Here is a 26,646-nt window from a genome sequence, read left to right as displayed (position 1 = left end):
CCTGCCATTAATGAACCTATGGATAGCCCTTATGGTTACATTTTAATTAAAGGTGTCCTTTTTACACTGTAATTTAACTTAACTGAATAATATAAATTAAAGTACTTAATATAGGATTTAGTTTATTGTTAGTCACATCACATGGGAATATGCATACTGTTAATACTATAGTTAGTACATGTAATGTGTGACAAGGATGCTGTAAAAAACAAAAAGTGTTACTGACTTTACCATTTAGGTTTTAAAACATTAAGAATAGATTAATGTGGTAACACAAATACATTTCAAACCAATGCTTTATTTAACAACTGTTTCAATTAGTATTTAAAATATTAACAATGTCAATTTCTGTTTGTCAATTTGTCGTTCCCAGCCTACTGTTTGTGAAAAATATAATTTTCTTCTTTAAATTGTGTTCAGATAAACTTCTAAAGTTTAAATATATTAATGGAATTTCAGTTAAGAGAACTGGTAAAAGAAAAAAAAAACCTTTATGCTACAAATTGTAGTTTGTTACTGGTTCCAAATCACATGACAAAAATTGTAGTTTGTAATGTAAACCATTACATTACACATTTTAAGTACTATAATCGGACTACTTTTAGATTTTTGAGACTTTTGATCAAACTCGTTTATCACTTTAAGTAGGATAATCTTGTACCATATTAAAATAATCTAATAATTAGTTAAATTATAAAAATTTAAATCAATCATTTTAAAATGGCATCAATCAGAAAAAACACAACTAAAAAAATTATCTTTTTTTTTTTTTAGCCGCGTGTCATGTGTAACCATTGAAGCAGCGTCAGAGAACCGTGAACATCCAAATATGTTACTTAGTTAAAATATTTCTTTTAAAATCTTATAAATAAAAGAAAACTAAGAATTAGAAAGAATCAAGTGTTCCTAATGTGTGGATAATATGTAATCAATAATAATAATAAAACCTAACTGTTGTCTAGTTAAGGGTATTTTAAAATCTAATTTAATCTAAGTACAAGTACTTAATTTTTGGAATCTTATTACAGAATCCAGATTACTACCCAGCTCTTTATATATCTGTGTATGTAAAGGGTTTTGCCCTTGTGGTAACTTTCGTTTAGCTGACTTTTATATATAGGTTTCTTATTTGTATTGTTTAACTAGAGCTTGATGAATGTATATGTTAATATTTTTATTATTTTCTTAATTTATTATGCCCTTACTCCTATTAAAACAGTAGTAATTTGGAGGGTCTGTCACTTTAAATTATATTGTATCGAGCGTGGTCCTTGCTCAACGCTGATTGGTCGAGATTAGTCCTCCTCTAATGCTGAAACACCCACACTTGTGATGTGAGGAAGGTTACAGAATTGTGCTCGCTCAGTCCTTTAAAGGTGAAATTGAGAACAGGAAGGACTACAACTTCCCCTAGCATTTCTCATCATAATCGAGGGCGTTTGCAGCAGCTCAGTCGGAACGGACATGGCGTCTGCCAGCTCCTGTGTCGTGGTAGGAGTTACTGTACACACTCACGCTTTCAGTCATTTACACCGGCGCGTGAACACAGTCACTACACTGATGATAAACTGGAAGTGTCTTTTTAGCATGAAACTATATATGCATAGCTCTTTTATTCTCATAAATTTTCCTGTTTGCATACATAAATGTATTTAGTGATTCGTAAATATCTGTGTGAAGTCTAGGGGCCTGGATGGAAAGCACGCGTTTCACGCATCGCACACGTGATGCAGCTCATTCACCTCTGCGCGAATGGCTAACGTTAGTGTAAATGAGAAAGAAACACTGCACGTGCTCGGTTGATTTCTTGATCAGTGCGTGAAAACGGATGGATGGGTGGACGCGTTCAGGTCGAAAAGCGCAGTTCGTTTCTGTTTGTTATAAAGTGATAATAAATGTAACGTGCTTTGCGGGATGTTGCCGTAGTGAGCTAATGAGAATGATTTAAAGTTTTTCAAAGAGACTCAGGGGAGTCAACCATCGTCTGCCGCCCTAAATTAAGATATTATATTGACGGTATAATTTTAGACGGACCCATCCCGCGCTTTGTAGCACGTGATTGGATTTATTAATGAATCAATAGGTACACTTCACTCTTAAAGCGACAGTTCATAGAATAATTTTAATTCTGTCGGTCAGTTCTGACCTCTCACCCCCGTGTTGTAATTACAAATTCAGTATGCATTTCCTTTCTTCTGCAAAACACCAAATACCGTTTTTAAGCGTGTCCTGGTCAGCATTTTCCATGTGACACTGACTAGTGAGTGAAGACATCAAGCTTCAGAAGGCTGCAGAATCACATAACAGTTTAAAATACTTGTAATAAACCACACAATATCAACTTGAGGAACACATCATTCTGGACTGTATTTCCTAAAGGGTTGTAAAGATAATGTTCAACTAAAAATGCAACACACACACACACACATACTGTGGAAGTCAATGGAGACCAACAACTGTTTGGTTACCAACATTCTTTAAAAAGACTCATAAAATAAGAAACTCATACAGGTTTGGAACAACTGTAATGATGTAACATGATGACAGAATTTAATTTTTTAGGTTAATTATCCCTTTAAGCCTTATACCGTAGTACTCTCTACAATTAGGTTTAATGCTTTTGGGAAACAGCCCTGATCAGTTTTGTAACCGGAGCAATGATTTATTGAAAAGATACAATTCCACTAAACTGTTTATAGTGTATGTGCTTTTCTCATATACTATAATGAACAGCAAGGCAAGCTAGGGTGGATTTTGGGATCTTCAATAGAGACCGATTTAAGTTTAGGTCTGTTCCTCATATAATCTCTAGTGCATGACTTCAGAAGGCATGTAATATAGCGCACAAGTCATGCTGTTTTTTTTTTTTGCTGATTCTGAATCCTTTTATAGGCATGTTAAACCACACTGTTGACTTCAGTCTACAGTATCCAGGGACACACCAAAGAGTTATATATACTCTGGGACTTCTGTTACCTGAAGAGCTAAAATAATAATAAACATCAATTGATTTGCATTCTTAATGCAGAACATTGGCTCAGTATCCTGATACAGCTGAGGAAAGACATGTGACATGCATGTGAGTCTACAGCAGGAGTTTTGTTGATGTGGAATACGGCCCTCTAGATCTGACAGCTAACAGACTTAATGCATGTTCCTGCAGCAATATTAGAAACACTGCATACTGCTCTTTAAGTTCCATATCTTATCATAGCCCTGTCTATTGATGGGGTTTGAATCTTAAGATATTGGCACCAGTGGTAAGCAGAAAGGAGGAAGCTCCCAGACAAACCTCTCCTGACAGCTGCACATTATTTGTCTGAAAGTCCTTGGAGGACAGTGTGATGACACTTTTGGGAAGAACAAACAATGAACAAGCTATGAACAAACAATTGCTGCTTACTTGGGATTCATCTGCTTCTATTTTGCTTCCACTATGAGGAACAGTTTTTACACATTTTACATTTACCATTTGTTGTTTTGAAAGATTTCCAGTCAAGGTTCTTTTCAGATCCACCAGCAGAACAGGTTATACTTTTTCATTAAAAGGGTGGAAACCACAAAATGTGCATTCCTATTTCAGAACTGTTCTTCTCAACCAGGGGGATTCAGCAAGTCTTAATTAAAATGCTAAAAACACACACACACACACACACATAAACACAAGTAAAGATGTAAAACATAAAAGGACACAAAAGTACCAGAAGTACATTTCAGTTATAATTTACTCACCCTCAAGTTGTTCCAAACCTGTATGAGTTTCTTTCTCCTGTTCAATACAAAAGAAAATAGTCTGAACAATGTTGTTAAGCAAATAGTTGCTGGCAGCCATTGACTTCCATAGTATGGAAAAGGCTAACGTCAACTGTTTTTCCAACTGCCAACATTCCTTAAGATATCTTCTTTCTTTTGTGAATGACATGATGGTGCAACCCTTTGAGTGTTTTTTTCTTCTCTGTAATCTGCAAATAAAGGTTTGTTAACTACAAGTACACAACATGTGCACACTCAAAACAATTAAGCACACTTATTTTTCACTCAAGAAGACTCTTTGCTTACTTCAACATTTACACTCTTCATCCCGACCGTCCTTGTTTATTTGTACATCTTGACTTTCTCACTTAAATCTGTTCTAGGGTATATGCTTAAGAAATAAGTTAGATAATATATGCATTTTTTAAGTCAATTTGTTAAGGACGTTTCTGTCGAGAATATAACTCCAGATGTTAGAAACAGATGCTGTCTCAACTCACCAGTGCTTATGAGAGCTGTTTAGGCAATAGAAGATAAGGTTGAAGTAAAGATCACCTTTCCTCTACTGCCCTATTTAAGGTTTGTCCTTCTGTCGACTAGATAAAATGTTATCTGTCAAACGGTTGGCTCACTGTTCTTTGCCCTATCAGCTATGATATGATGTCATTTGTGCATTTTAGATCAATGATGAGGAGCAAGGTTATGACCTGGACCTCTTCTGTATACCGAAACATTATGCGTCTGACCTGGAGCGGGTGTATATTCCACATGGACTCATCATGGACAGGTACGAGCCACATCAAACAAGTTCTTTTCTTAGTCTTGCCTAATGAACACCCACATTACAAATAACATGCAACCTGAAGACTGTTGACACTGCGTATTGGCTGACCAGTATCTCCTGACTCCTTCCAGAACTGAACGTCTGGCCAGAGATATCATGAAGGACATGGGCGCGCATCATATTGTGGCTCTGTGTGTGCTCAAAGGGGGCTACAAATTTTTTGCTGACCTCTTAGATTACATCAAAGCGCTAAATCGCAACAGCGATCGCTCCATTCCCATGACTGTGGACTTCATCCGTCTCAAGAGTTACCAAGTACGCCTATTATTCATTCAACTTATTTAATGAATGTAAATTCAGTCAGGCCCGTCTGCTCCCTTCTGTGTATTGTCAACGTGTGTGTATAATTATTTTGACAACATAAATGAAAATTGACACTTGTGATACATACTTGTTTCAGAGTTAAGTGCTTTAACACTTTAATGTCTGGACTGACTCGTGTAAATGTCTGAATCTGTGTATTCCCCTTCTTTAAATATTACAGAATGACCAATCTACAGGTGACATCAAAGTGATCGGCGGAGATGATCTGTCCACACTCAAAGGAAAGGTAAGCAAAAACCATCTCCATTAATTAAAAGGAATCTTTCTGATCATGTCATTCAGTAACTTTGGTTTGTTAAAAAAGCTACCATATTTTCCGGACCATAAGTCGCACTTTTTTTCATAGTTTGGCTGGTCCTGCGACTTATAGTCAGGTGCGACTTATTCATCAAAATTTATTTGACATGAACTAAGAGACATCACCCAATAGAAAACATTACCGTCTACAGCCGCGAGAGGGCGCTCTATGCTGCTCTGTGTTCCTGTAGTCTACACTGAAGACATAGAGCGCCCTCTCGCGGCTGTAGACGGTAATGTTTTCTATTGGTTCTTGGTTCTAAATAAATGCGACTTATAGTCCAGTGCAACTTATATATGTTTTTTCCCTCATCATGACCTATTTTTGGACTGATGCAACTAATAGTCCAAAAAATACGGGTAATTCAAAATTAAGTCCATTACTGTCAACACTTTGTCTCAAAATTAATTTCTGTGCTCAGATCATGTTTTTTTTATAATAATAAATATTTTTATTCTGTGAGGAGACATGACATTGATTAAAAGTGACTGAAAGACATTTATAATGTTATAAAAGATTGTATTTCAAATAAGTGTTGTTCTTTTGAACTTAATAAGAAATGTTTCTTGAGCACCAAATCAGCATATTAGAATGATTTCTGAAGGATCATGTGACACTGAAGACTGAAGTCATGATGCTTTGTATCACTGGAATAAATTACATTTTAAAATATATTACAATAAAAAACAGTCACTACTATATTGTGATGAAACAAATGCAGCCTTGGTGAACATAACATATTTTTTTCACAAAGATTACAAATTCATATGGAGCTCTCACTTTTGAATGAAAGTGCATGAATAATAATTACAAAAATAAATGGTTGTAATAATATGGTAGTAATAAGTGGCTGATCAAATACTGTCATTACGGTCTCTTAAACATATCCAAATGTGTTAAAACTGTTTCTCTTTTTCTCTTGACATATTCTTTTTGACACCAAAGAATGTCTTGATTGTTGAGGTATATATACATTTATTTTTACTTTTATTTTTAAAATAGTTTGCATTATTCAACAAATGTTAAATGTGTTTTATGTAACCTTCACTCTGTTTATTAGGACATCATTGATACTGGGAAGACAATGAAGACCCTGCTGGAACTACTCAAGCAATATAATCCTAAAATGGTCAAAGTGGCCAGGTACAGATGACTATAATTAATAAAATGGAGGTAACCAGTGTGTCTCAGAGTGTTTGTCTTGTAGGTATTGCATCAGCTTTTGTAAGCTGTATGTAAATATTGCTAAGCTCTGTTTAGTAACTCCCTTCATCACTAATGCAACAAATGCCAGAAACTTCTATCTACTTTTGAGTTTTATAAGTTGTACGGTCCTGTATACTTTACATATTCCTATATATATTATTTTTTTTGCAGTTTGCTGGTGAAAAGGACACCTAGGAGTGTTGGCTACAGACCAGACTGTGAGTGGATTACTGAAAAAGATTTCCAGCCTTTTTTTGGCATGCAATTCTATATAGCATCGATATAATTAGAATTCAATCCACTTCTCACAAGTCATAAATGGATATAAATGGATGCATGCTTATGATTTCTCAGGGTTGCACAAACACCTTCAAAACACTAAAGCACATTGATTTATATTTTAAAGGGAATCAAGTCAATTATTTTGACCTGAAACTTCTTTTGACCAGTCTATGTACTAGGGCCCTTAACAGTGCAATGCTATGTATTGACCACAAGGTGGAAGACTAACACATGTACTGATGATTTTCATAGTCACCACAAAAATATTAGTTTTCAGCTTTGATAATAAGAAGAAATATTTCTTGAACCTGTCTGTACAAATTAACTTTTTTTATTTACCCCCTTCTCTCCACTAGTTGTAGGATTTGAGGTTCCTGACAAATTTGTGGTTGGATATGCACTTGACTACAATGAGTACTTTAGGGATTTAAATGTAAGTAGCAACATTTCATCATTTAGAATAGCTTTATAATTTAAATACAAATAGTTGTTCATTATAACACGCACATCTGTTTGATTGCGCCGCGATTTCTGCTAACTGCTTCTCTCGTTTTGACTTGCAGCACATATGCGTCATCAGTGAAACGGGAAAGGAGAAGTACAAAGCATGAGAAGCCCTGAACTTCCCCCTCTAACTGTGTACCATTTGTTCTTAGTGGATGTTTTTTTAATTATTATTTTCTATCCATTTTGTATTTTTTTTCAGTTGCACAGCTCACCGCAGGTTAGCAGGTCCTTTGTTCAGCGTCTCTGGGGAGGTGTGTGCTGTAAATCAATGCACCTTACATTTACATTAGCTTATACCTCCACAGGCATCCCACACACATTAGTAACCACAAACGCTTTTCAATTCAGTCTCTGAGAACAGAGGTCTCAGGGTTAGACTGCTCTTCATTACAGTGGGTGTTTTAAACAACCGTTTAATGTAATGGCCAGATTCCCTTTGATTTATTATAACCTTTTTGTGTGTGTGTGCTAGACACTATGGATAGGTGTTTATGATATGATGAACAGAATATTGATTTTAGGTTGCCTTGCTTTGCTATTCAATAGTGAACACACAATGTGTGAATTTGAAAAGACCACTGGTGTTTCCAAAAGTCTATTGGGAACCATAATATGAACCCTGTTATTATTGATTCAAATCAGTGAGTATTGTAATATTGAATATGTTGAATGTACTTTTTTTTCCAATCATATTTCAAATTTATTGACATTTTAAAGCCAAATATCGCCCTGTTTTTATTATTTTATTTTTGTAATTTGTATCGGTTTAATTATCCTGTCAAGATATTTATTTGTGTCCACTTACTGTAGTTTTGTTTACTAATTATATTAATGAGATTGAAATGAAATGAAAAAAAAAAATCTTACAGTGCCTTATATGATCATTTGTATGACCAGTTATGCTATGAAAATGAATGAAAAACTTGTAAAACATGTGACCTCACCACTGTTCAACCACCTGTCAATCTTAAAAAATTATTAAAAGAATTTTAAGTATTAACGTATTTTGTCATGACTAACATTGTTAAACAGGTCATATTATCATGCAGTATGATTTAGAAATAAATAGCATAAGAATAAACATACTGTTGTTCTGCATACATCTTGCACTTACAGTACAATAGAAATGATAACACAAAGAACAGGTAAGCATAATGAAATAAGATCAGTTAGCTGACTGCTGATTTTATTTGACAGCGTTGTTTATCTAGAGTACAGACAGGTGGTGTTTTTCATCACAGAAATGCATGGGTATGGTCAGCTCTCCTGGATCTGCTGTGGCTCTTTGGAGTCTGTAAGCGCTGACAGGTCTTACTATAGCAGAACAACAATACTGGATAACAACACATTCACCTCCAGTATTTATGTGCTGCTATAGCACATTCCCTTTAGATCTGCAGGTCTCTTATGCTGGGTTACTGAAATGTTGCTGGTGGAACAGGCAGAAGCAACTCCTCTAGCTGCATTTCCATAATCAAAAAAACATGACGAGCTGCTAGAGTTGTTACAGAGCAACTGATATGTTCAGTCTCCTTTCAGTATGGCTTCAACTTGCACCTGTCTATATAATTATGGAAATATTTATTTGTTGTATTGATAGTTCCACATGTCATTAAGAGGACGAGCGCCCCCTGAAGGGTCTGAGAGGAACAACAGGGTGGAAAGAAAGGCCCAACAGCATCAAGATTATATCCTCTAAATGAAAATAAATAATAAAAAACATGGTTCTTTGTATTAAGTAATTAAAAAGATCTATATAAAACAATAAATATGAAAAAAAACATGCAAATGTGTAAACACCAGATTTAAAAAAAAAAGTTTCTGTTCATTTCGTATTAATAAAAATATATTTGCTCTTAAATAATGGGAATTTATTATTTCAAAAGCTGTATGTTGTTTGTACCGTAGTTGTTGGTTAGCAACTAATGAAGAACAAAAAATAAGAGCCATTGCCAGGCAGACATGACCAGACATATCCTCAATACCTGTCACGGTCTGGTGTACAGAAGGCGTTGCTTCTTTAAAATAAATAAATATGCACATTAAAAAATAAAATAAAACAAATATATGCAATTACAAAAATATAAGGAATTTACAGAAAACTTGACTGCCTACATTGAAAAAACAAGCTGAATACACACTCACACGTTTGCTAAATTGAAACATCAGCGTATTCACAGCAAGTCAAAGTAATAATATAATATTAATATAGAAATGGTTTATTTAATATTTTGTACAGGCCATATGCTGAGGTGGTAAGAAAAACTCCAGAGACGCACATTCAGCTGGATGCCACATACAGGGTGTAGTTAACTGCTGCCTACTCAGCATTTTACAACTGTATATAACAACAGAAATAGCCTGCGGAATCAAAAATGAAAAAGTACAAATATATATTTCCAACCTAAGTGTAAGTTGCCGACCTCCTTCGAATACAGTGTCTATCAAAAAGACCGTGGGGTGTTTCCTCAGTTGCGACTATACAGGTTCCCTAAATAGACAACTTCGTACTAATAATAAAAGAGGATGTTGGTTACTAAGATATTTTGAGAAATGCCAGTTGAAAACAAACGAGCGATAAAAACGCGAACTTTTGTTTGACACGCGTCAAAATGAAACATCTTTCAGATTATGAGCATGCAGACCAAGTTGCGTTAAAGTGTGATAGTTTTCTCCCCGCGACACTGTTCTCAAACAAAGGCGCAGAAGTCGTGAAGTCGACTCGAAGCACCTCCGTTTCTCTCGGAAATTAATGAACAACACACAGCTTGACAGCGTGAGAACACGGAGGGGGAGGGGGATCCTCAAAAAAATAATTCCTCAAAAAATCCAAACTTACCTCGGGTCCAATCGAAAATGGCGCCGAAATGTAAAAAAACGCACCAAATTTCATTGTATGGTCTCCTGCAAAGCTTTATGGGAGCGCGAGCTGTACAACATCCCCCGTAGAGTAACGGAGGAGGAGTGCAACTGCAGTGTCGTGGCACGTTCTTACTACTTAGACACACTGTATCCCCTCATCAGGATGTTGTCATGCCTTTTGAAGCAGCCAACTTGTTTCCAACACACAGAGCTTCTGATTTTAATGGGGCATATTCTAATAAAAACCATATTAGCTTTATAATTCAACCTCATAATTGTTTCCATGCACGTTTTGTTACTAATACATGCTAATGCAACCATTGCTGTCTCCTTTCTGCTCACTGAATCTTTAAACATGCAACTCTTTCTACATAGTATTTTTGTTATCTTTTTTTATTTTTATTTTTAAATAGAGGAGATATTAATTTATTAAAGTCAGCCAGAGTTGCCATCACCTGACCTGCGTGATGACCTTGCAGTCGCCTGGCTCAAAATCTTGTGTCTCTCATTAAAAGAAGAGAAAAGAAACATTGTCTGCTGCCAGACAAGAGGCCTCACAGTCAGCTGTGAAGAAACATGTGACTCTGGTGTTGCTCATTGCTGCTGTGTTTTGTGCAAAGCAATTTTATGCAAAATTTGGTTTTAGGGTGGAGTGTCATCACACAGTGATGTTTAGATGAAGGTTAAGGTCTGAGGCATGTGGAAATTATAAAAAAAGCTTAATTGCTGTGCCCTTATGCTTTGCCTAAATGAAGAGACCACCCCCCACCCCTCATCTTATTTATGATTTTTTTTATTGACAACTCTATCTTAACATTTCATTTGTACTATATTCATTGGTCATGAATAGCACTGCTTTTTAATAGAATCCGAAAAAGAATAAATAAAAAAAAAAAATTCTCCGAAGCTTCAAATAAGTGAGAAATAAGATGTAAATCACTGTACAGAAGGAGATCAAAAATTATATTTTATCACGTTATTTTGGTGGTAAACAAAAACACCAAGTCCATAGGTGGATGACATACTTTGTGTGAATTACACTGGTGTGAGTCAGGGGTCAGTTTTCATGTCATCATTATATATATTTATATAAATCAGAGGCTATTTTATACATTTTAGTTATTCAGTAAACATAATTGGTTTGACAAGTTGGAAGTAGTGGACAACTTTTATACAGTGTCATAAATGTTCTTATTACCCTAGAATTTTAAATGTCAAATATCCTAAATGTAACCTATTGATAATGTTAGCTGCGGTGTACGTATGTCACAAGTTTTAAAGTATCTCTCAATTTTAAAAAGATTTAAAATTTGGCTTTTTCCAAAGCAACAAAGAGAATGCGCATGTGTTGAACGGCGTGCGCAGGGACGTGCTTAGGAAACGTCTCCAGGAAGTGTGATTCCATTGGCTATTTCCCCGATCGTTTGCTGTTCAAGAAGGCTCGCCGGCGTCCATCGCGTTTCTGATTGGTTCCCGATGCTGTCAGTCAGTCCGGTAGGCAGAGAAGGGGAGGGACTCTTGGCTGTGCTGTGTGGGTACGCTGCGGTGTCCAGAAAATAGATAAAATAGATTCTTACCTATGATTGACGCAACTAAGTTACAAACTCATTCAACTAGATACTGACACGCCAAACTGGCAAACAGACGATGTCGAAGAGGAGTCGCGCGTTTGACTAGTGATTTACATGCGTTTGCCCAACAACTCATTACGAAAATCAAGCTAGTTAGCAACATGATGATGGCCAGCTGAACATCGTTGTGCCTTCAGCTTTTGTTATTATTGCGCTCACGGTTTAATCCTCGATTTTCATGCTCTGAATTGGGGCCTTTCATGAATCCTTTCCACATGCAATCTTAGAATTGTAGTTATCTGGCCAGAGCTGCTCAGTTTTAGGTGCTGTGCGCCTAAGCTAAGCTAACAGCACAGGATTGGTGTGCATGGGCCAAACCCCTTTCACATATTAGCTCACAGCTAACCAGTCGCTGGATCTACACGATTGGAACAGAAAGTGGAGAATTTTATAGAAAGATACGCGGTGCAGCTTGACCAAGCAGAATGTTGGTTTGCAGAAACCTACGGATCATTTGTTTGGGCTGTGATCGAGACATACATTGACCCTAAACAACAACAACCGAAGCCCCGGTCTGCAACATGAGCACATTGTGAACCGTGACATTGATCGGTTTTGTGTCTTTCAACGATGTAGCTTTGCTACCTGCGTGGTTTTTATGCGGCATAATTCTAAGGACAGTAAACAATCAAGGAATCATGTCACAAGAGAAGATGGAGCTGGATCTGGACATCCCGTCGTCACTCGATGGACACTTGAGACGATCTAACAGCGAACCCATGATAAACGGCCTGAGGTGACTACTAATAGCATATGCTGAGATGTTTAGACCAGTAAATGTATTATGTTGATATATTATTGGACGTGTCTTTGAATCTGGTGAGCTGCCTACTTGACCATGCTGAAAGATCCAGCCAAAGCTGGTAGCTGATTGGTTTCTAATTGGTCCAAACTGGCCATACCAGTTTAAAGTGGTCAAGCTAGTTTTGGGAACCTGGTAGCTGGTTTACCATCTTGAACCACCTGGAAATCACAGATTTCATCTTAAATATTATTTCTTCTCCCCCTAAAAATGAAATTTTGCTAATGATGTTCTCACCCTCAGGCCACCCGAGATGTAGATAAGTTTGCATCTCCATCAGAACAGATTTGGAGAAATGTAGCATTATATCACTTGCTCAGCGATGGATCCTCTGCAGTGAATGGGTGCCGTCAGAATGAGTCCAAACAGCTGATAAAAACATCACAATATATCCAGCTTTTTTTTCTCTCGAATAAATCCATAATTAAGATGTTTTTACCTATTTGTTTATGATGGTACTTATTCATTAGATAAGATCCATTGGTGAGCAATTGATGTAAATTTCTCCAATTCTGTTCAGATGCAGAAACAATCTCTAGAGGTTGAGTAAATTTTCAGCAATGTTTTGGTTATAAACTGTTAAACTGTTATAAACAGGGATGCATACATTTTTGGGGCATCATGTTCCCAGCCTTGATGGTGAGCTCCTACACACCTTTAATGTCTAAAAATGCTGGATCGCTTACCAAGACACCATGCATGGCTGTTGTGGTTACTCTCTCACTCATAGAGAGTAGAGACATGAAGCCATGCTAGAATAACATGCTTCGAGTCATCAGGGCCACCAGTCTCTCAAGAACAGACTGTGTTGGTAGTATAAAACTCGCACATTAGGATTGCAATGGTTTAAAAGCCAATATTCACTTTAAATGCATGTTTTAAATCTTAATGTGACTAATTTGTACAGGTTAACATTTGTAAATCATGCTTTGACCTCATAATGTTTAATTAAAGTGTCATAACTAGACCTTCGGGTGAAACGCCGGACTTGTCTCTGGTGATGATGCACGTAGGACTTCTCCAAATATTTTTTCGTATAAACCCACATCTTAGAATAGAACCAAATCCCCACCCTACTTTTGTTTTTTTCACAATCTGTTACTCCCGGATATGTCACAATGTAGAAGAAATTACCCGTTTCTGCTTATACAGTTTTATCATGACTTTAAAGTTGAACTGAATAGTTTTTAGTACACTCTGATGTTGGTCTTTTCTTTCTTCAGTGATGCTTCACAGGTGTTCCAGAGAGAGGTTCTCCGCAGCAGAAGAAACAGTACTACTGTTGTTCGACCCAGTGTGGTATGTAAAGAGTTGCAGAATGCATTATTAATGTGACAGTTGGCTTTTTTAAAGACATTTTTAATGCATTTTTAGGTTCCATCTTCGCCAGTACGTGTTCCTAGCACAAGACTGCAGAGGATCAAACAGGTACAAAGTTTGCATCAGTTTACATTGAAATATGACTTATTTCTTAGTCTGAGATCTTAGCATGACTCACTACTCCTATAAAAACATGCTTATGGGAGTGTGTGCTTGAAATTACATTTTGGTGTTTTCACAAACCACCTGTTTTTCAGATTCAGACTGGTTTGTAGTATTGCAACATGGCATATATACTTCAAGTTAATTCTGATATTCGCTCATATGAGCATTCTTTGTGTTTGTTTATTTCCAGGAAGAGGGTGTTGATGTGATGAATCGTGAAACTGCTCATGAAAGGTAAGAGCTCACATCTGCTGAACCCCCAGGGTATTGGTTTCTCATTTATCAGTAGCTGACAGCAGGTTTTGTCTGTTTCCAGTTTTCATAACAATAATCGACATGCACAGTGCACACTGGAATGAGGGCTTCTGTTAGACTGCCCGACTCTAGCAATTGGTGGAAAGGAATAATGTCGGTGTTTAGTGACACATCTATAATTTTTTTTTCCTGTCTGTATTTATTTCCCCCCATAATGTCAATTGATCTAGAGAGGTGCAGGCAGCCATGCAGATGAGCCAGTCTTGGGAGGAGAGTCTTAGTCTGGTAAGAGCCTGGTTAAAAAAAAAACTGATATTGATTTATTAGTTTAAAATAACCTTTTCTATTTGAATGCATTTTAAAATATTTATTCCTGTGATGCAAAGCAGAATTTTCAGCATCATTACTCCAGTCTTCAGTGTCACATGATCCTTCAGAAATCATTCCGATATGCTGCTCAAGAAAAATATATCAGTTTTTTCAGAATACTTTTGCATTCTTTTCAAGAATCTTTCAAGTATCTTTACTATCACTTTTAATACAAATCTGTGTGTCATTCCTTACTAAATAAAAGTATTTAACTTAATGACCCAAACTTTTAAACCATGTGTATACTATTTTTATTGCACAATGCATAATTGAGGTTTTTAAACCGAAGCTTCACAATTATTATTGTGTGTAAAAGTAGAGGCAATGTTCTCACTCAGATAACATGATGCATGCAGTAGCTCTGTTGCTACACTTCCTCTTCCCCTATTGATGGGATTGTGGAAGAGAAAATGGAAGCATGCTAGAAAAAAAGCTCCTGGAGTCAACAGGGCCACCAGTCTCTCAAGAGCAGACTGGATTGGTAGTATAACACTCCGACACTGCATTGGTAATCAAGTGGTTAACTAGTGGTAATAATTCTGTCATATTGGGTAATGCTTTATATGGTTGTGCTTGACTGTAGAGTGATAATGATGTTGAGAAATCTTCATCATCGTCATCTCCAAAGCGGATTGATTTTGTGCCTGTGTCTCCTGCTCCTTCGCCCACCAGAGGGATCGGAAAGAAGGTATCTCTTCCTTTCTTAAATAACTTGCTGTACTGTTGTTTTTTAAGGCTTAATGCTTCGACTGACTTCTCTCTCTTCAATGAGCAGCAGTGTTTCTCTCCGTCTCTTCAAATCCTGGTGACCAGTAACGGTCTGACGCCCAGCCCTGTTCCCAGCCCGACACGTCGCTTCAGGTAAGTTCTGTTCGGGCATCCCGCCACAGCAAGAGTGTTTTCTGTCGTCATCAGACATAATAGTGTAGGATCTTAAGCTGAGTAGCTGGTATCACTCATCAAAAGTTTGCCCAGCAGGAGGAGTCAGAGCCCGATCAACTGCATCAGGCCTGGTATCCTGGGCCCTCTCAAACGCAAATGTAAGGTATCGATCATGACACTTTCTTTTGCGATGTTGTTACAGCTGGGATGCCTAAATAAAATATTTTGGTGACTTCTCAGGTGAAATGGAGACGGAAAGCCAGCCCAAGAGACTCTTTCAGGGAACCACCAACATGCTGTCCACAGAGGTGTCTCACTTGCCTGAACTTAACACCTGGTGAGTTTTCACAGTGGACTTAGAATTTTAATTTTGAGTATGTTATATCAGAAGTGTATGTGTACTATTTTTTGGGATATATACTATGACTAGTGTTGTCCAAAAACAGCAGCAACAATGGCATACAGTAGTCAGCATTTGAAGCGGATTGTAAAAGTTCAAAATCATCAATTTTGTTTTAGGACAGCTTTGATGAGAGGCTTTGATCCACTTCAAATGTTGACTTGTGTATATCAGTTCATTTGTATATTTGAAACTTTGATTTCTTGCAGTATCGATACAAGCTGCACACTTTCACTCTCTCTTCTCTCTGACAGCGAGTTGACACACCACATGCAGTGTTATTAAAGAAGTATATTGTCCATTGTGTTGCATGTATTTCATAGTGCTTTGCAGCTCATGAGCCAGTGTTTTCAGCATCTTCAGAGTGACTGTTCTCTGTTAAGCCCAAAGTATACTTCTGTCAGTGTTATATAACAATCCACACACTGTCTGTGTGACTCAACCTTTTTTTAGTATCATCAGGTGGATCAGCATACATGTCAGTTTTTATGTCTGCATGGACTATCCACGATTTTACTTTTCCAGGATAAAAGACGGCTATCTATTGAACGTAAAGACATAAGTATTGTAATTTTACTACTGTAAAGCAAAATATACCTTTTTAGTTTTTTGCTGGAATTTATATAACAATAGTAATATTTATTTAATGAGTATAATAATAATAAATAATAATAATAAGGGTCTCAGTTGCTAAGAAAATATTTAGACTGATCAAAAGAAAATTCAGTATTAAAAGTTATTTTAATGCCCTTTGTTTTGTGGCATTTTTTTTTTTTTTTTTCTCAAATGTGGATATAAGATAATGTAGCGAAGTTAGAGATTCCATTATGGCAACAATGTCTACTGTCAGTTATTAAATGGCAGGAAAAAAGAGAATATTGTCTACTGTCATTTTGTTTCATTATTTATTTTATTCACTACATGAGAAAGTTTGAAGCATTATTTTCTTAATACTTTAAAATAGTATGGCTCCATGTTGTTGACTTACAATTATTTATATGCCTATTATTTATATACTATTGTGTTTAGTAGCATATTACTTTGTAGAATATTGAAAAGTGAAATTAAATTTCATATCAAGTGTCATATACTGGAATATAGATATTAACCCCATTGTTTCTAAAATTACTTTCAGAAATTCTAGAGAATATTGTCTTTTTTTGGCTAAAACTTTACACACAACTGTTGGGACAGAAATGAATGGCGAACTCATTTATTTTAGTTATGAATGTATTCCAGCTGTTGGTAACATTCTGCCCCTCTCTCTCTCTCTCTCTGTGTCTCTCCAGCAGTGTGTCTCCTCCAGATCTTCTGGATGGGAGTCTCAGCAGCGTGGGCTCCTCCTCAGACTCTCCTGCCAAGATGGAAGGAGTGTCTCCTTCCTCCAGTAACTCTTCCCTCACGCCCCTTCAGGACCTCTCCCCTAAGTGATCCGCTGAGCATCAAGGAAATCGGAGGAAGACTGGGCCGCTTCTCAGGCCCTTTCCCACTCATTTGACTCTTATCCCAACATGGCTTTAGTTTTTTTCCCCTGAATTGTCCCGTTATGTTACATTCAAAGCGAGGTGAGAGTATTCCGTGTGGGACAGACCCTAAGGGGATGGAGAGACTGTGGATGTTTTTTGCATCAGCTGCTATAAATAGATGTAAAACATGGTGTATGGATCTGAATCAAAGTGAACAGTGTCACGGAAGAGGCTCTTGGATTAAGTTTTGTTTTGGTTCCCTTATTTTTTTGATAACGCTTTGAAAAGAAAACGGTTGTAAAAACGGGAGAACAACTACAGGCACGTTCTTTGATTTACAATCTCAGCTTGCCAACCGGTATTGTGTGTGTGTGTGTGTGTGTGAGAATTTAACTTATTTTTTGCTTTTAATTGTAAGTATGTACATAAGATGCGTGCAGAGGTAAAGAGCTCAACCGGCAAACTGACAGCTGCCTCTTCCGGGGTTTTATTAGCAGTGCAACTGCACTTTACAGAGGCTGAATTTCATTTCAGTTTTTCAGGAATGGCCTTTTTCTTTATTTTCATGTAGGTGGAGGAAGGTGTTTTCAGAGCTTGGCACTTCATCCTCTGTTAGTATGACATTTCATGGTTGCGATACACCACTACAGCAGATGGGATTTATTATTGCAGCTGTTGGTAACCACTAAATCCTCAATTTGAACACTACAGAGAAACTAAACTGCCTATGTTGATGTTTGTCAACCGAAAGACGTGCGTATAGCCGTGTTGTCATTTTCACAGCTTTAAGAGAACGGAGCAAAACATCCGTGCTCCGATGAATGATGCCCATTGTATGTTTTTACCTCTCGCACAGAGACTTTGCCCTGTTTTTGTTATTCAGGAAGGATTTGGAGCAGAATGCGCTCTACAGAGTAAAAAGGATTTTCAGTGGTGTTTTTCGGAGGCTGTTAACAGTGACACATTTGGCAGTTTAAAATGTGAGAACCAGACAAGTGCAAAGGAATGAAATCCTCCCATCAAAACGGTTATTTGTGGAGTTAAAATTTTAAAATGTAATCTACTGAAACGGTGTGCCATTGAATTTGTATAGAAGAGAAATGTACAACTAATTGTAGGTACTTTAGGAAATAGTGCTTTCTTTTGTAAATCGTTTTCTAAATTTCATTTAAAGAAGTTGCATATGATATATCATAAATTCATTTTTTTCTGTGGAAGAAACTGATTGTATAATCCGTTTTTTTTTTTTTTATATAAGTCAATTGAAAAAGTGAAAGTTTTTCACGTAAGAAAAGTGACGCACCACAGTTTGTCTCTTTTTCTGAATGTCTTTGCAAACAAAAATCCAGTACGTGGGTCATGTAGATCCAGATTCTGTCCTGTAGTGATGGGTGAAGTGTTTATTTTTTTTATTTTTTTCTGTGGACGTGTCTGATTCTTTATTTAATGATTTTACTCTGTCTTGTCGACTCGTACAGTTCTTTTAAAGCCTGTGCACGTGAACTCTGTTGAGGAGGACTGAGTGCTGTCATGAGAGCGTATAGTTGTGCTCCGCTCTCTCTGGACAAACGTTGTTCCCATCATATCGGACACTTCCAGATGTCAGAAATAAATTATTTGTCCAGCTATTTTGTTGCCTTGTCTTGTGATACCAGACTTCTTTGCTGGAGTCAGTGTGGTTATTGTCTTCAAAAACAATTATCTTAAAATGTACTCTATGGTCTTTCTTGTATCAGTGCACTTCATTTACATCCATAATCAAACTTCCTACTTAACATGGACCACTTTAACGGACTTAGATTAATTTCCACAAATTAAATTTGTGAATGAATAATTAACTATTTTAAATATTTATGAAAGTCTCTTATGCTCAGTTAGACTCCATTTATTTGATAAAGTAATATTATTTGATAAAGTAATAGTAATCAAAGATTATAACAATTGAATTGAACACAACCGTTTACTATTTAAATGTAGTTTGAACATAATTTATTACTGTGATGGCAAAGCTGAATTTTCTTTAAGGAGTCATTACTCCGGTCAGTCTCACTTGATGCTTCAGAAATCGATCTAAAATGCTGATTTGCTGCTCAAGAATCCGTGTTGAAAAGGGGTGTGCTCCTCTGATGAATAGAAATGCAAAATAACCTAAACGCATGCCTTATTTTACATCGAGTCAGATAGCAACTAGTTAGGAAAGAGTTTCTAATACAGAGTGGATAGAGCCAATTATATTCAAACTTGTTCTTTAATCTGTTATAACTGAAATTATATTTTTTATTTAAAACAAGCTGAGTAAAACTGTTGCAGTACTGCCAGCTTACAGAGTATCTAATTCTGTTTCCTCTACATTTTCCAAATGTTACATTAAATAAGTTGAAGGACAAGAAGTTTTCTAAACTATTATTTCTAAACAATTACATATTGCTTCCTAATCCAGTTGAACTATGATTCAGAAACTAATGTTTCTACCAATACTTTTGAACATAAAACAGTTTCTAGGAAATGCTTTTAACAATCAATTTTCTTTATTTGATGTGGCATCTGTAGAGATGACCGTGCACAAGATTTAAGCAGTAGACAAACATCGGAACAAAAAAAAAGCCATTTTCAGTCTTGAGAGAAGCAACAAAACGCCAGAGACACTTGATATGACGTATAATAACACATTTAACGCATTCATGTTCCTCTACACCCCCCACCCACCATAGTCAGCCAGATTCAATGCCAAGCTCTGTCAATGTTCAGCCTGTAAACACAGACGCTCCCTTCCCCTCACCCATGGATCTGTCTTCATTGTGTCTTAGTTTCTGATGTCCATTTAAGAAGTTAGTTCCTGTTTATAGGGAGTTTCTCAAACGTGCTTCCCCTCATCCTCACAACCCTCCTGGCTGTGTTAATGTCCATATCTCCCCTCTTTATCATCTTAGTTCCTTTCAGCAAGATTGTTTCCAAGAGCACTTCAAGTGCGCAGAATAACAATTGTGAGAAGACCTGTGTGACACAGGAAAGATCCATGATAAAGTGCAGAAGACAATTAGTATTTTGAATATTGTGCGTTTTTATTTTTTGCAACTCACCTAAAACATATGCAGCTACAAGTTTCTTGTTGACACTTAAGTGGAGGTAGACAGGCACTGTGGATTCCTGCTCTCCCAGGGTTGGGAGCATAAGGGCCGCCATACACACCAGGCCTAAAAGGACAGTGAGGAGGCTGGGGCCCCCAGACACTGCACGGCTCTCTGTGCAAACAGAACAGGAAGAAGCAGATGGGTTTAAAATGAAAGCCAAACAATAAAAATAATACAGCTCTCTCACTCCACCCAGTGGGTAAAGAAGTTAACAGCAACAGCTTTCCTACAGTTTTTCACTGTATGCCATTATTTTCAAGCAAAAGTATTTTTATGAATTTATGAGTTGTATAACAGCAGTATTATAGCTTCAAGCTTGTTGCAAATTTTATGTTTGTGAAACAAATGTTTATGAAAATTGTTTTGGAAAAAAAACTTTAGTAAAAAAAAAAAACAAACAGAAGTATGACTTGTAACTATTAAAAAGGTACATGGCAAAATTTCAATTTGTGAAAAAAAATGGAACTAATGTATTATAAACAGAAGAAATTGTAAATATAACTTTACATTAAATACAAAAAATATAAATATGATATCCAGTCAATATAAAATTTTGTGGGGAAAAAAACTAAGAAAAAAGAAAGATTTTTTTTTATTTTTGTCAAGAAAACATTTAAAATAGTAAAAACGAACCATTTAATATTAATAAAACAAAATAGAATTTCTTCTCAGCAAATATTAAAACAAAATACATTGCTAAATTTCAATTTGTAAAGAAATAAAAAAAAATAATAATAAAATTCAAATGTACTTTTTGAAGAAATTTTTTTATATGTTAAGAATTTATACATTTTAAGTAATATGTAACACCAATAAATATATAAATATAACAACATCAATAAATATATAAGATGACAATTATTTATACACACACATATACATATATATATATATATATATATATATATATATATATGTGTGTGTGTGTGTGTGTGTGTGTGTGTGTGCTTTTTTCCTCAGAATTATTTACACTGTACTACTGTATTGTGACACATTTCTAACTAAAACAAGATGGAAAGGGTAAAAAAGATGGAGAAAGCCATAACTCTTTTTGAATAAAGATTACCAGCTTTTTTGCTTTGGAAATACAAGTGCCTATGAATCAAACACAGTATGAACCAAGAATGTGTATTAGGGATAGTTCACCCAAAAAATAAAATTTGATGTTTCTTTGCTAACCTCCAGGGCATCCAAGATGATTATGACTTTGTTTCTTCAATAGAACACACACTGAGATTTTTAAGTCAAACCGTTGCAGTCTATCACTCTTATAATGCAAGTGGATGGGAATCATGGCTAAAACATACAATAAAACAAGCAAAAAAACATATACAAACATAACCAAATGAAACCCATTGTCACCTACATCTTGGATGCCCCAGAGGTAAGCAGGTAAACATAAAATTTGAATTTTTGGGTGAGCTATACCTTAAGGTCATAAATGCATGCTGACTTTAAAATGCACCTGTCTGGAATGCAGTCTGCTCAAAGAAAACTCTGTCGGTGAGCTGCTCCTTCATCCTGTGCTCCTCTTCCTGGGGCCGGACCTGGGGCTGCTCCTGAGCGGCCGAGGGCAGCAGAGTAGCCATCACTTCCTTCCTGCCCAAAGCCTTCCTCTGACTCTGCTCAGACACCTGCAGCCGGAACTTATCAATCACCCCGTAATGACAGGCCCGCACGTCCCTATGGCGGATCACGCTGAAAATTACAAGAAACAAAAGGTTGAAGCAAATCAAAATGTAATGTTTCTGCTTAAAATATTTCAAGTGCAAGACCTGGAAACTTACATGTCCACACAACATTGTGGTTTAACAGCACCAGTGGCATCCACCACGGCGTACTTGTTTGGTGCTGTACACAAAACTGATGAAACAACAAACAATAAGAAAGAAAGGACCGCTACAGCACTCTAAGAAGGCTTCTCATGGGTAAATGTATGACTCACCTTTGAATTTAAGAGCAAACTCATAAGGGTTGTAGAGCGTAAGCACCTGCTTATGTGTCGCCTGCTCATCTGCGTAGAACAGCAGCTCGGTGGGGAACACAAACACTGGAAGGCTTCCCTCCACTAGACCAGGCTGCCGGATCTGCTGCTGCATTGGCTTCAGCTGAGCTCACGTCCTTCTCCTTATCGTATTCCCACTCCGGCTCTAGGCCGAAACTATGAAGAGATCCAGTTCTAAACGCAGCCAGTTCCGCTCTTTGGCAGCATGACGTTCACCTCTGAAATGACAGAAACGGGGCCATTTCATCATGACAGACAACAGGATGCAGGATGCAGGAATACAAATAATAGGTTTTAACAGAAAAGACAAAGCTACTCATGATAATAAAAACAGAGTAATCAAAAATACACAAAAACCCATATTTACCCATATTAAGTCACTCTGTGTAAATATGTTCCAACGTTTGGGGTCACTAAGATTTTATTTAAAGCAACTAATTATTTTATTGTGCAAGGATGCCCTATTGTGACTTTTGATTCATTTAAAGACTTCTGATTTCTTTTTCTTTTTTTTTTATTTTAATTTGTATTAATCAGAAAATCCATAAGAATGTCTAACATTGATGATAAAAATAAATGTTTATTATTATATTATATGCATATTAAAATAACTTCAAAAGGGTAATGTGTATTTAAAGCATTTTCTATACATAAATAACTACAAGTCAAGTTGCAATACTAAACAGACCACTATACTAGTCACCTTAACCAGACTGTATAAAAATACAGATCCATTCAGAATTATTAAACGGAGCAAAACACAAATTAAAAATGCTTGAGAAAAGTGAAGTATACATATGCATGAATTGAAATGCAAAATATATAACCATTTAGAAACAAAAATTATAAATTATCCTATTCAGTGTGTCTTATTTATAATTGTTAATTATTATATCATACTGTATGCCATATTGTCGTGCCTATATAGTAATATTAGTAAATCTTTTTTTGATTTAAAGTAAATTTTGTACAATAAACTATGTGTACAGTGCTGGGCAACTTGACTAAATCTGTAAAAAAAAAAAAAAAAAAAAAAAAAAAGCAGCTGAGAACTACTGTAACACGATGTTGAAATAAGTTACACATTACATGAATAAATCTAAATAACAAGGTCTCCCAGACCTATTTTTGGGATGCTTCCAAATCAAGGGATGCTTCAGAAAAGTGAATTAAACACAAGCATGAACTGAAAAGCTGTTGTTTACGTAAAAAACTTATATTAAACTATAATTCTGCTGTTGATATTGATTAAAAGGTAAATAAAACGAAAGCCAAAGGAAACGGCAAGACCCGTGTTAATATAAACTGATAATGGTGTCAGTGAAATTATGACTAATGGATGATGTCCAAGATCTCTGTACAAAAACAAGCTCCAGCCTACACGTGGCTAGTCATGTGACCATGTTTAATGAATTCGTCTGAAACTCAAGCATTTCGCAACACGAGCTAAAGCTAATAAACAAAATCATACTAGTGAGGTCGATGACACAGCATGACAGCTGGCATAGACGAGGATGACTGTCTATATCAATCTAGAGAGGAGTTTAACTGAGTCTTACGAATGTCAGATAAATACACCCAACAGGCATTTAAGAAAAATAGTCGGCTAAAAATACGAAACCCCGTGTAAGTGTCCTCTTTTGACCTATTAAAGTCTATAGTGTTTTGCAGACAGTTAACAGAGAAATATGTAACATTCATGTATTATGAAACCTATACATATATAAAACGTCGATTTGCGAATACAAATCGTGTGATGTCAATAGTCCGTAATTATCTGCTTGTCTAATGTTAAACTAAATTCAAGAAAGATGTCAGTAACGTTAACGCTAACGTTACCCGCTTGAAAAATGATTAACAAACGCTGTCATTTCAGTTTTCCATAGTAACTAGTCACTTAATAAGACATTACGTTTGCAAGTTTTGTTACTGGTTAAAGTATTCAGAAGACACAGTGTTCTGTTTTGTTCACTGGATGTAGATGCATTGATGCTATGGTTACCTTATAATTATTTTAGCATAACAATATGATGAAATCGAGACAACAAACCGTTTAAAATCGCGTTAAACAATGTCGGTATTTAAAGAATAAGGTAAAACAATTGAAAAACATTTGTTTACCTCGCTCCCGTTTACCTTTTAACGATATTTATTCCAAATCCCACCCCGTTTCCTTTCTCTTTGTCGGCGCGTTGAATGCTGGGATACTGGAGGGCTTCAGGAGTTCTGCCAACGTCTTCTATGACGTCACGTGAGTTTAGCAAATGCACTTTCTGTTATTTATAGTATTTCTCTCTGGAAATGATTTCAAAAGATTAATGATGTCTGTATTTCGTTTTGTATCTCCAAATCTTTACAGTTTGGGTGACCGTTTACCCGTCGTGAAAAGTCTTAAAGTGACAGTTCACCCTAAAATAAAATTCTAGCATCACTTGCCTTTGTCGTTGCCTAAACCTGAGTGGCTTTATTTCTTCACTTTATTTCTTCAATGGAAGAGTAAAATCGTTTTATATCTTCAAATCTTAACTACATTTTGGGTTGACGGCTTACCCCTTGTGAAACGTCTTAAAGTAACAGTTCACCCTAAAATAAAAATTCTAGCATCACTTGCCTTTGTCGTTGCCTAAACCTGAGTGGCTTTATTTCTTCACTGGAAATCGTTTTATATCTTCAAATCTTAACTACAGTTTGAGTGATTGTTTACCCATCGTGAAAAAGTCTTAAAGTGACAGTTCACCCTAAAAGAAAAATTATAGAATTACCCGCCTTTGTCCTTGACTAAACGTGAGTGGATTTATTTCTTCTCTGGAAGAGTAAAATCGTTTTATATCTTCGAATCTCAACTCCAGTTTGGGTTGACCACCGTGAGAGTCTTAAGACAGTTCAGCCTAAAATAAAAATTCTAGCATCACTTGCCTTTTTTGCCTAAACCTGTGTGGCTTTATTTCTTCATTGAAAGAGACACTGAGCTGAATGTTACGAGGGCTGAACGACTCAGTCACCATTCACTGTCATTGCATCATTTTTGCAGTTTAAAATGAATGGTGACTGTCATGTCTTTTGTATAGGCCTAACAGAATTTGTATTTTTAGGTGAACTGTCCTTTTAAGGTTTGACAGCAACACTCAAAGCAAGGATTTCGTTCACACAAAAATAGTTTTCTTAAAAATGCTAGCTAATAAAAGCACAGGTAACCACTAAAAATAATTCACTTGTGTGTGTGTGTGTGTGTTTATCAGTGATACAGCACGTATGTTGACTGTTTAGTTTATTCAATTCAGACATCAACTATCCACCACCGCCTTTTTAGGGCAAACCCATAATCAAAACATTTGTCACCGCTTGCATACATTTGCACAATGAGCAAATTTGAAAAAAAAATTTGCATTAAAAAACGATTACATAAAAAGGAAAACGGGAAGAACAAAATGACGACCTTCATATAAAGGGGACACGCATACACTAGTTCATGAATGAACAACACTGGCGGTTACACTTTTAAAATGTATGCTTTGTTATGAACCAGGTAACATCTATCTATATTCAAAAGACAGTCGAATATGCTCTACAATATGGGGGTCTTATGTTTGGGATAGGTATCCAGTGACACGTTTCTCACGCAGCCTCGATCATCTGAGCAGGCTATTGAGATGTAGTTATGTAAAAATGCGACTGAACGATTATAATAAAGGGTACTGTATCATCGGCACTCGTTCATTTGCTATTCCCTGCGGATATTAAAACACCTTGTAAGTATTATCTAAGTTATATGAGCAAGCTTTCGTGCAGGGTAAATATATCAAATGTCTGTGCATTTATGGCAGCGCGTTCAGTGTGTGGGATTGTGGCGAATAGGACTGCCTAGCAGGTACATCCCTTTCTGACGATCAAAAAAAAAATCAAAGGGCATGTGGCGCGAGGTTTCAGGGAAAGCGAGGAGCGCGAGGAGGAGCTAGCGACGAAACTCCTTTTCCTCTCGCTTCTGTTACGGTTTCTTTTTGTATTAACATGGCGCTTGTCTAATACTCTAGTCTCTCGAAGGAGATAAACAAGAGGAGGGGAAAGCGGACGAGGATGAATTTCCGCATGGTCAGAGGGAGGCATAATTATTTTAAAAATCACCGAAGCTACTCCCCACCCCCAC

At 36.4% G+C, this 26,646-nt stretch overlaps 4 protein-coding genes and 2 non-coding genes across 11 annotated transcripts in view; 5 read left to right on the top strand and 1 right to left on the bottom strand.

The window, feature by feature from the left end:
- Positions 1-1,311: 1,311 nt before the first annotated feature.
- Positions 1,312-8,210, top strand: LOC128027262 (hypoxanthine-guanine phosphoribosyltransferase-like). The gene is made up of 9 exons (XM_052614681.1): positions 1,312-1,491; positions 4,434-4,540; positions 4,669-4,852; positions 5,082-5,147; positions 6,165-6,182; positions 6,280-6,362; positions 6,597-6,643; positions 7,064-7,140; positions 7,271-8,210. The coding sequence occupies exons 1-9, from the start codon at positions 1,465-1,467 to the stop codon at positions 7,316-7,318; spliced, it is 657 nt and encodes a 218-aa protein (XP_052470641.1). The 5' UTR covers positions 1,312-1,464; the 3' UTR covers positions 7,319-8,210.
- A 3,332-nt stretch (positions 8,211-11,542) lies between these two features.
- LOC128027261 (P2R1A-PPP2R2A-interacting phosphatase regulator 1) lies at positions 11,543-18,994 on the top strand. Of its 4 annotated transcripts, none has more exons than XM_052614678.1 (10): positions 11,543-12,443; positions 13,733-13,808; positions 13,884-13,937; positions 14,185-14,228; positions 14,480-14,534; positions 15,202-15,306; positions 15,394-15,479; positions 15,597-15,658; positions 15,741-15,837; positions 17,193-18,994. In XM_052614678.1, the coding sequence occupies exons 1-10, from the start codon at positions 12,346-12,348 to the stop codon at positions 17,329-17,331; spliced, it is 816 nt and encodes a 271-aa protein (XP_052470638.1). In that variant the 5' UTR covers positions 11,543-12,345; the 3' UTR covers positions 17,332-18,994. The 4 variants fall into 4 exon arrangements, with proteins under 4 accessions (XP_052470638.1, XP_052470636.1, XP_052470639.1 ...); XM_052614676.1 differs by having other exon boundaries at positions 15,594-15,658; positions 17,190-18,994; XM_052614679.1 differs by having other exon boundaries at positions 11,544-12,443; positions 17,190-18,994.
- On the top strand, positions 13,205-13,342 carry LOC128028153 (small nucleolar RNA U109). Its single transcript, XR_008187136.1, has one exon. It is a non-coding gene; the product is annotated as a small nucleolar RNA U109 (small nucleolar RNA).
- Positions 14,965-15,121, top strand: LOC128028154 (small nucleolar RNA U109). Its single transcript, XR_008187137.1, has one exon. It is a non-coding gene; the product is annotated as a small nucleolar RNA U109 (small nucleolar RNA).
- An 878-nt stretch (positions 18,995-19,872) lies between the features above and the next one.
- On the bottom strand, positions 19,873-24,803 carry LOC128027259 (motile sperm domain-containing protein 1). 2 transcript variants are annotated; one of them, XM_052614674.1, is made up of 6 exons: positions 24,639-24,803; positions 22,443-22,720; positions 22,285-22,360; positions 21,963-22,195; positions 20,447-20,608; positions 19,873-20,360 (listed from the first exon to the last, which is right to left on the bottom strand). In XM_052614674.1, the coding sequence occupies exons 2-6, from the start codon at positions 22,594-22,596 to the stop codon at positions 20,329-20,331; spliced, it is 657 nt and encodes a 218-aa protein (XP_052470634.1). In that variant the 5' UTR covers positions 22,597-22,720; positions 24,639-24,803; the 3' UTR covers positions 19,873-20,328. The 2 variants fall into 2 exon arrangements, with proteins under 2 accessions (XP_052470634.1, XP_052470633.1); XM_052614673.1 differs by having other exon boundaries at positions 24,624-24,768.
- Positions 24,627-26,646, top strand: part of LOC128027256 (integrator complex subunit 6) — a 25,534-nt gene continuing 23,514 nt past the window's right edge. Inside the window, exon 1 of one of the 2 annotated variants that reach the window (XM_052614671.1) lies at positions 24,627-24,753. Coding sequence is in view for 1 of the 2 variants with exons in the window: in XM_052614670.1 (XP_052470630.1) it covers positions 24,699-24,753 (55 nt within the window). In the remaining variant the exon portion in view is untranslated. The remainder of the gene's footprint in view (positions 24,754-26,646) is intronic. The other variant, XM_052614670.1, reaches the window with a different exon arrangement.

Source organism: Carassius gibelio, chromosome A14 (genome assembly GCF_023724105.1).
Source record: "Carassius gibelio isolate Cgi1373 ecotype wild population from Czech Republic chromosome A14, carGib1.2-hapl.c, whole genome shotgun sequence".
NCBI classification, from domain to species: Eukaryota; Metazoa; Chordata; class Actinopteri; order Cypriniformes; family Cyprinidae; genus Carassius; species Carassius gibelio.
This window is presented reverse-complemented; position numbering and strand designations above follow the sequence as displayed.